Source organism: Vulpes vulpes, chromosome 15, assembly GCF_048418805.1.
Source record: "Vulpes vulpes isolate BD-2025 chromosome 15, VulVul3, whole genome shotgun sequence".
Classification (NCBI taxonomy): domain Eukaryota; kingdom Metazoa; phylum Chordata; class Mammalia; order Carnivora; family Canidae; genus Vulpes; species Vulpes vulpes.
In genome coordinates this window covers 91063541-91072313 of record NC_132794.1, presented here as the reverse complement: position 1 = coordinate 91072313, position 8773 = coordinate 91063541, and the positions used below count along the sequence as shown (strand labels likewise).

Genomic DNA, 8773 nt, shown 5'->3' with positions numbered 1-8773 from the left:
GGCGCCCGCCGGGCCCGGCCTGGTGGAACGGGGCGGGGCGGGGCGGCCGAGGCCGCGCCCCCGACCCAGGGAGGGGAGTGGTCTGCCCAGCACCCCCTCTACGGCGGACCCGGTACCCAGCCCAGCAGTAGCTCGGCGGTGGCCGGAGGTTGCCCCTCTGGCCTCCGACTTCACAGCTTTCTGGATTTGGTTTTCGACCTGGGGAAAGGGGCGAACAGCACGTGACCGGGAGCTAAACTACCTGGCCGCCCTAACCAAGTTGACGATAGGACTTTACTGCCACCTGCCCTACCCTGTAAGGAGCCAAACCCGGTCGGCTCTCAGCTCATTCCTCAGGAACAAGGAAAACCCCTAGGAAGCAGACAAAGAAGGCTCGGATTTCACTAAAACAGACCCCGCCCCACCCTCTGGTCGGAATTGCCCTAGCAGAACCAGCCCCTTCCCCCCTCCCCGCAGTAGGTGCCTACCCAGGTGAGCATACTTGCCAGTTCTGGCCCCGCACAGAGCATGGCCAGGCTTCCCTTACACTCATAAAATTCCACCCACAGGCACAAACAGGAAGTTGCCCTGTATTGCAGGAAGGCACCTAGGGCTCCATCTGTGGCACCCGAGGCAGCCTGTGGGAAGGCACAGACTGTCATCTACAGGTATCTGAGCCTTACTTGCAGCACGAGTATCTGCACAGGAAGAGTCCAGTGAATTTAATCTCTTCTCCAACTCACCTGCAGTAAAGAAGCGACTGGAAAGCTGAAAAAATGACACTAAATCTGAAGACAAGGCTGAAGATCCAGCTGGACCCAGCTGGGCCAGGCCCTTCCTAAACTCTCAGGGTGATTCTTAATATCTGATTGGATAAAGAGCCCGGGTAATTTGCCTCAATCCACTCTGGTTGGGTACAGAGACAGTGGCTACCGGGGACCTTATTCAGGACCCAGGGATCCCCTACTGCTTTCTAGGCTCCAGGGACTTCTGAACATACTTTTGGCTAATCTTGATGTGAGTTTAAGACAGGTGTGCAATGGAATGTGTGTGTTCGGGGTGGGGTTGGGCGAGTGTTAATTTCCCCTCTCACATCATTCTGATTTGTGCTTTGTGTGTGTGTATGGGGGGGGTGTCTGCTAGGAGGGTGGGGCAAGACAGGCAAGTGCGTATCTATCCTTCTCTCCCCAATTCACAGAGACCTCACAAAAGTCCCCTAATGGAAATAGCTAAAGGATTTTCTGAGAACACACCAGGCCTTCCAGTAGACCAGAATCCTTAGAGGTAGGAATGACCTGGTGGTGTACATCTGGAAGGCATGGCTGACATTCAATGTTACAGACCCTGGATGAGGCATAGACCAGCCAGCGGCTGGGAATGATTACTGCAGGATTAGGAGGCCTGGCTCCAGCCAGTCTGGGAGAGACCCCCAAGAAGGGAGGCCCTGGAGGAACTACCCCCTCCCTCCACCCCAGGTTCTTCCCCAGAGAACAGCTTTGTTCCAGGGTCTGTTTCAGGAGATAATTGTAGTCAGTCCTCACAACAGACCAGAGACCCCAGAGCCTTCTACAGGGCCCGAGGCAGCCCTCTTAGGTAGACCAGAGAATTCAAGGCAGCAGGAAACCTCTGCCCACCCTTACAAAAGCCTTCTCCCCAGCCTCCCCACAACATTTTGCATTCTGACCATTCTTGCATGCAAATCTAAAGGGAAAATGGGACTTTAGGATATCAGAATAAGTGAGGTGGGAAAAGTGTCCTCCCTTGGGACTATTTCTGAGTAGGTCTCTAACTTTACAATCTCCTTCAGTACTTGTTAAAAATGAAGAATTCTGTACATTTTCTGAGACCTCCAGAATTAAAAATGTCTGTGTATGTGTTTATTGGGGGGAGAGTAGGCCCTAGGTTCTACATTTTTAAAGAGTCCCAGGAGTTCTGACACATACAAACATAAGAGAAACACTGAGTGTACAAGGATGAGGGAAGTGGGTGGGGAGCCAGATAAGAAGACACTGAGCATGATACCACACTGAGAGGTCAGTGAGTGGCTTCTATCACCTAGGGACAGCTGGTCAGGGAAGGAAGGCCTAGGCATGTGGCCCGGTGACCCACACCTTTCACATGGAGATCCTCAGGGAAGACAGGGATAAAGAGGCACCATCCTGTCATCCCTAAGCCAAGAAGACACGTAAAGGGATATGAGGGTCAAGGCCCTTTAATGCCCATGCTTCCTTGTAGTACACAGTTCAAAGACTCCCAATTCCAAGCAAGAGGAAAATCCAGTTATAGACTGGGGAGACACCTGGTGGACAAAGAGGAAAAAACACAGAAACAAAGGCAATGGAAAAAAATTTTTTTTTTCAGTAAAACTAGAAAAGGCTCTACAATCATTTGAGGCAGCATAACATGGAATCATTGTCCAGGTGGCAGGCACTCTGAGCTCACAGTTTTCTTTCATGGCTCTCTGGCCAGCTTCCACCTCTGGGGCCTTGATATTACAGGGCCAAGCACCTAGGAATGGTGGCGAGTGCCACCTCGTGGCAGGGTCCAGAGTGGGCAGCAGAGGAGTCTGGTACCCACTGCGTCAGCCTTTGGCTCCAGAAACCTAGACTGGAGTTTTGGCAAGTCCTCTATTCCCTTCCAGGTTCAGGGGGCCTGAACTCAGTGCTTTGAACTCCATTTACTCATTCTCACCCCATGGCCTCTGTGTCTAATTTTCCCTCTGCTTGGATCGCTCTTTCTCCAGATGTTCCCATGGCTCAGTCCTAGTTCTTTAGACCCCAGCTCCAATGTCCTCTGTTGAGAGATACCTGTTTAGACCTTAATCTAAACTAGCCTGTAAGCATAATTGCATGACTTTTTTCTTCATAGTATATCTCACTGTCTAAAAAACACGTTTTGTGTTTATTACTCTTCTTGTCTCCTTTACCAGACTGCAGGTTCTAGGGAAGCAGGGTCCTCATCTGTCTTGTCAGCGCTGTAGTCCCAGTACAGGCACACAGAAGTTCTCTTGCTGAATTGAATTCTCTCAGTATGGAACTCTGCTCTAGGTTAGGCTCCTCTGACTGGAGAGCATCCTTAGCTTAGGACTGCAGGACAGAGATAGCCTTAGCAGAGGGCTAAGAAAGTCTGTGTCCCAGCCTATCCTGTCAGGCTCATTTCAGTGTTCAGCTCTGCACTGCTTTCACCTTGAGGGCTTGGAGAGGTCTGGCTGATAGGGGTGGTGGGACTGACCCAAGCAAGTCTCAGAATTCTGGGGCACAGCCCCTTTTTTGCCAGAGGAGGGCTTCTTGGTCACAAGCCCGTTGTCATCCTTGACCTTCTTGAGCCGAGCCTTGCTCTTGGGTGGTATGGAGAAGGTAAGAGAGCTCTTGTTGAATTCAAGTGGAAAGACACCTACGTCTCCATCAAAGCGGTTCTTGGACACCTGCAGATACCGTTTCCCTGGACCAGTTACCAGCTTCCTGTCCTGTAGGATCAGAACATTGTCTGCTTCCTGGCTTGCCTGGGGAATGGGGGCAGGAGGAAGGAGCAGTGAGAAGACATGAAAAGTGGAAAGGAAGGCTGAAGGTCCAGGGAAGAATGGAAAAGCTCCTGGGACTACTGACCATGATGCTGGGGCCACTTGAGTCTTTCAGTTCCTTGACTACCTCACTGCTGCCCCAGATTTTGTACATGCTGTTCCCTCTGCTGGTAACACTTCTCCTCCACAGCTTACCACCCTCACTTAACCCCAGCTTATCATTCACGTCTCGGTCTAAATGTCACAGTTCATCAGGGACCATTCTTGATCCTCATAAAGAACCACCATCTTTCCACTTCTGCATCACTCTCTTCTCTAGCTCCATGTTTGTTCCATTGTGGCACAGTTCGTGCTCCTCACCCTGTATTCCCTGTGCCCAGCCCAGGCCTATTGAATGACAGGCCCTCAGCATATCCCTGGAAGTTCCAGGATTGGGCTGGTCCTGCTGCCCAGAAGGCCCTCCTATTAATTTGATTATTTAACACTAACTGTCAGCCAAAACTCAACCCAACCTCTGTTGACACACCCTTTCCCCAACTGGGTGAGGAAGTCTCCTCAGATGTCCCAGGCTGACCCAGATTTCTTGTTTCCCAAATACCTTTGTTGCTCTTATATATAGTTATAATCACTGTCTATTTTCCCCACGGGACAATGTGAGCTCCTAAAGGGCAAGGAGGGCAAAGGACCAAACATTATCAGCCTTTATATTCCTAGTACATGTGTTTCTTATGTCATGGCCCCAGAGGCTGCTGTCTCCTGCCTCTTCCAGGTGGATAGTCAAGACGATTTAAGGCTGAATAAAGGCCATGCCTGGTCACACCTGCCCCCTCTACTCTCCAAAGCTTGAGCTCCTCTAAAGGCCACTTACTTTGGCTGAGCCAAAAATTGATGCTGTCTGCAGTTCCTTATCATCATCCTCTTTCCGGGGATGAATGACCAGTGTCACATGGCAGCTATTGTCTGTTGCAAACTTTCGAAAGGCCCCAACGATGTAGTCTTGAGCTGCAATCCTGTCCCAATCCCAACAAAGTAAAGACATTATCAGACACAGACAAAAGGACATGAACATACCCATACTGCTGATTCATTCACATCTCCCCACAAACCGCCACGACCCCACTCTACCCAAGGACTCACAATTAGGTCCCTATCTATACTTCCCACTGCCACAGCCCACACGTCTGAAGACAAAAATACACATGGGGTGGTGTGTGCCAGCACACGTGTCAGAAAACAAGAGAGTACAGTGTGTGCCTAGGGGCCAGCTGCCTGAGAAGACATGTGTGTTCAAGTGGGTTCCAGTGAGACAAGAGAATATCACCTGTCTGTGGACAACTGCTCATGCCCCATCATGAACTGCAGATTGTCGATGACCACATGGCAGATGTCATAAACGTATACTGCATGTTGCATTGTGTCTATTACAGTCCTGGGAAGAGGAAGAGGCAATGAATTCAAGAGTCAATCACAAGCAGTCTCCCACCAGAGAAGCCAGCATTCCTGAAAATTCTGCTGGAGATTTGTTCTTCTGCCCTCCCATTCTTTGAAAACCCTAGGCCTCGGAAATCTCACCTGATGCTCTGCTGCCCATGGAAAGTCATGAAATAGAGAGGCAGGTCCTCAAAGCGGTCGGCCCACTCGTCGTATTTGTCCAACTGCTCTTCTAGCCGCCCCACAGCGAACTGTGTCAGCATGACTCGGGCTAGTCTCACGTTGCTGATCTCAAAGCTACCCCACAGTGTGTTTACCCCCTGGGTACACAAATCCAGGGCATACTCACTGATGAATGTCGTCTTTCCACTGCCTGTTGGCCCTGCAGGGGGGTTGAACACAGACCTGGGTGAGGGAGGAAAGTTCTACCCTTAAAACCAAGACCGGAGCAAGGGCTTCAAAGTTGGGAGAAACATCCTCTTTAACATTTACCATGGCCCAATCCTACTTGATTCTGTCACCTGATCCTTTGCCTCTTACCCCAAGTAGTGATTTCCCAAGGGCTCACCTGTGAAGACTGTCAGCTCGCCCTTCCGATGTCCCTTCAAGAGACGATTGAGGTCTGGGAAGCGGTTCCAGCGGATACCAGCTGCCTGCTCCACATTTGACAGTTCTCCTAGCACCTCCTCCCGAAGCTGCCGGAAAGACACAATAGACTTGTGCCAGGCAGGCAGGGCAGTACGCAGAATACGAGAAAGATTCAAACCTCGGTTCAGGGCCTCCAGGGGACGGGGCTGCTGGTCCCCAGGCCGCACCAAGGAGCATCGCTTGGGATTCAGTTTTCGGGCAAACAACTTGGCAGCTTCCCAGGACCGAAGGTCATCTCCCAGCCAGAGCACGATACGTCGAAACTGTTCGAGGTAAGGGAGCAAGGCAGGGGGTAAGCAGGCTATTCCTCGGGGCAGGGCCAGAGTGGGCAGCCCTGTGGCTTGGTTTAAGGCCAAGCTGTCCAGCTCACGACTCGTCAATACCACCTCAACATCTCGCCGACTGATCAGTGGTAATCCAAACAGATTGTAGTAGACACCAGGCCGGGGAATGGTGGTTTCCTTATACTGCACTCCGTCTCCCTGGCCCTCGGCACCTAGTAGCTTCAGGCCTCGTAATCCCAAACCTCCAGGGGAGAGCCAAGGGAAGACAAGGCTGCGAGCCGACCACAAATACCGCACATTGAAACGCCTGAGCGTGTCATCAGTCACTTTGGTAAGGCCAAACATCACACGAGCCAGCTGGCCCTCCACCGGCTCAGGCAGCTCCCAGAGAGGTATGGCTCGGTCCCAGATCCTCCGGACCTCCTCACTGTCCTGGGCTTCTGGGGCCTCACCGAGCAGGATCCCTTCTCTCGCCCCATCCCCTCGCCCCTCCACGCTGGCCTGGAAGTCTTCCCAGCTCCCCTCTGCTAGGCTGGTCATGCAGAGAAAGCGGCCTGTGGTCTTGTCAATGAAAAGGCTGAAGGAAGCAGTAGCACCACTCTGGTCCTTGAGCTCCAAGGCCTTCACAAAGGGGCTCGGTGCCCGCAGGCAGCTGTGGCCATCCTGGAAGGGGATCCCATGTGCCCGCAAATATTGGCGGATTTCAGTTGCAGTTACAGGCAACACTGGTACCTCCAAGGCTGGGAGAGCCTCCTTCCTGTAACGCCTGCGAGGAGGGCCTGGGGCCAAGCTTCTGGGCAGGCCCCTCCGACCCATCCACTCCGCACGCAGGGGCAGCAGCATACGGAGGGGGTACCCGCCTCGAAGGAGTACCCACATTCCTAGTGAAATCGAGAAAATCACTGTTTGTAATGCCTTCAGTCCCTGGTTCGGGTGCCTTTACTCGCTCAGACTCTAGGGATCCTCTGCACAGCACTCTACAGAGCCCACTCGAGGTAACTTCTTTCTTGCAACTTCTCCCTCATAAATATCTCTTCGAACCCTCTTCAGGCCCTCTGCATTGCTACTTCACATCTACGCTCATCTACAGGAGCCTTTCGTGTCCGGTGCGCTGTACAGCCGTCGCCTCACCTCTAGGACCCTCCACACTGCCCCCTCCGCTGTGCTTTCTCTAGATCATCTCTTTACCACTCCCGCTCCGCCAAGAGATCTCTTCGCCGTCCCCATCTCTACTGCCGCCTGCGTCGTTCCGGGCTCCAATGCGCTAGAACCCAAGTGGAGGCCCTCCTCGCCGCTCCTTCCCTCAAAGGGGTCCTACCAGGACTAGAGCGCCACCGGGCGGCTCCCGCCAGTCCCCGCGCTCACTTCGCCCCCGCGACCGTGTCCTCCCTCGGCGCTACTGCCAGAACGTATGCGGCTCGCAACCTTGACCGCGTCTCACTACCCTCCTCTCGCCACTCCAGCCCACAACGTGGGTCACTGGCGCGCCTCCCGCGGTGACCGCGGAAGCAAAACTCCTGCGCGCGGGTGTTCCCGGAACCGGAAGCTTGGGCCTTTGTCCCGCCCCCGCCTCTCCAAGCTCGACTGGGCTGCCGGAGCGCCGTGGCTATGACGGCGCGCGGGACCCCGAGCCGCTTCCTGGCCAGTGTCCTCTACAACGGGCTGGGCCGGTACGTGCAGCAGTTGCAGCGTCTCAGCTTTAACCTCAGCCGCGATGCGCCCTCGTCCCGCGGTGCCAGGTGAGCCAGGCGAACGGCGCGGGGTGCTCTCCGGGCAGAGGTCGCCCAGGGTCGGGTCTCTGTGCTTATTCTTCTCGACTTCCTCAGGGAGTTCGTGGAACGGGAGGTGGCCGACTTCGCGCGACGGAACCCGGGGGTCGTAATATACGTGAACTCGAGGCCGTGCTGTGTGCCCAGAGTAGTGGCCGAATACCGTGAGTGGGGCGGGACGGGGGCTGGAGGGCGGCACGGGGGCGGGGTCGAGGGGAGACTCGGCCGGCTCGCTTCTCTCTGCTCTGACTCCTGATCCATCCGCTTTCTCTCCCCGATCCCATCCCTTTGTCCAGTTAATGGGGCAGTGCGCGAGGAGAGCATCCACTGCAAGTCAGTCGAGGAGATTGCGACGCTGGTGCAGAAGCTGGCGAACCAGTCGGGCCTGGATGTGATCCGCATCCGCAAGCCCTTCCACACTGACAGTCCTAGCATCCAGGGCCAGTGGCACCCCTTCACCAACAAACCGACAATGTTGGGTGGGCTACGCCCGCGAGAAGTCCAGGATGCTGCGCTAGCCCAGGCGCAAGTGCCGTAAAGAGTGGCCCCATCAACTACAATCTCGGGCTCTGGACTCTTACCTCAGTGGAAGTGGTTCTTCCTCTTTCAGAGGAATTCCAAGCCCACGCAGGCAGATGGAGCTCCCCAAAAGAGACATTGACGCCAAAGCTTTTGCTTGGGATAAAGAAGAGCTCTTCATTGCTCAGGAGGAGGGCAGTGACTTTGTTAGTCTCCTAATTCTTCCCTGTTTGACATCCCTGAAATCTGACCATTCAAGGATATTGCAGGCATTTATTTCTGAAATCCAGATTGATAAGAGTGATCTCGAATCCTGGTGAGGGGTTTCAAGGTTGGCTTCAGAAGAGCCCCCAATGCCCTCTTTCTACAACCATTGAGCTAGAGAGCTAGCTAGCCCCTTATACTGTGCTGTGAACCTGGTGTTAGGATAACCATTTTATAGCTGTGTGTTTAGATTAGAAAAGTAAGGTTAATAAACTTGCCCAAGGTTACACTTGAGGTCTTCAAAAATATGTGTAGATTTTAAATATAACCCCACTTTTCATTATCCTAAAATCAGAAATGGAACATACGACACTTCAGGATGGTTAGTACCAAAGGCCACGTGATTAATCTAGTACTGA

At 53.3% G+C, this 8773-nt stretch overlaps 2 protein-coding genes across 5 annotated transcripts; one reads left to right on the top strand and one right to left on the bottom strand.

Moving 5' to 3' along the window:
• Positions 1-2313: 2313 nt before the first annotated feature.
• TWNK (twinkle mtDNA helicase) lies at positions 2314-7372 on the bottom strand. Of its 4 annotated transcripts, none has more exons than XM_072739809.1 (6): positions 7181-7372; positions 5499-6743; positions 5072-5312; positions 4821-4928; positions 4368-4509; positions 2314-3481 (listed from the first exon to the last, which is right to left on the bottom strand). In XM_072739809.1, exons 2-6 carry the CDS (start codon positions 6739-6741, stop codon positions 3161-3163), a joined length of 2055 nt encoding a protein of 684 aa, XP_072595910.1. In that variant the 5' UTR covers positions 6742-6743; positions 7181-7372; the 3' UTR covers positions 2314-3160. The 4 variants fall into 4 exon arrangements, with proteins under 4 accessions (XP_072595910.1, XP_072595911.1, XP_025848065.1 ...); XM_072739810.1 differs by having other exon boundaries at positions 7228-7360; XM_025992280.2 differs by having other exon boundaries at positions 5072-5335; positions 7181-7357.
• Positions 7359-8660, top strand: MRPL43 (mitochondrial ribosomal protein L43). Its single transcript, XM_025992290.2, has 3 exons — positions 7359-7601; positions 7689-7795; positions 7928-8660. The coding sequence occupies exons 1-3, from the start codon at positions 7471-7473 to the stop codon at positions 8167-8169; spliced, it is 480 nt and encodes a 159-aa protein (XP_025848075.1). The 5' UTR covers positions 7359-7470; the 3' UTR covers positions 8170-8660.
• Positions 8661-8773: the final 113 nt, after the last annotated feature.

Excerpts from the sequence above, each read along its gene's own strand:
- TWNK (XM_072739809.1), bottom strand. The coding sequence starts at position 6,741 with ATGTGGGTACTCCTTCGAGGCGGGTACCCCCTCCGTATGCTGCTGCCC. Across the intron at positions 4,510-4,820 it reads GAGCAGTTGTCCACAGACAG|GATTGCAGCTCAAGACTACA; the intron begins GTGATATTCTCT and ends GGATTGGGACAG. Across the intron at positions 3,482-4,367 it reads CAATTTTTGGCTCAGCCAAA|GCAAGCCAGGAAGCAGACAA; the intron begins GTAAGTGGCCTT and ends CCCATTCCCCAG.
- MRPL43 (XM_025992290.2), top strand. The coding sequence starts at position 7,471 with ATGACGGCGCGCGGGACCCCGAGCCGCTTCCTGGCCAGTGTCCTCTAC. Across the intron at positions 7,602-7,688 it reads CCCTCGTCCCGCGGTGCCAG|GGAGTTCGTGGAACGGGAGG; the intron begins GTGAGCCAGGCG and ends CGACTTCCTCAG. Across the intron at positions 7,796-7,927 it reads CAGAGTAGTGGCCGAATACC|TTAATGGGGCAGTGCGCGAG; the intron begins GTGAGTGGGGCG and ends CCCTTTGTCCAG.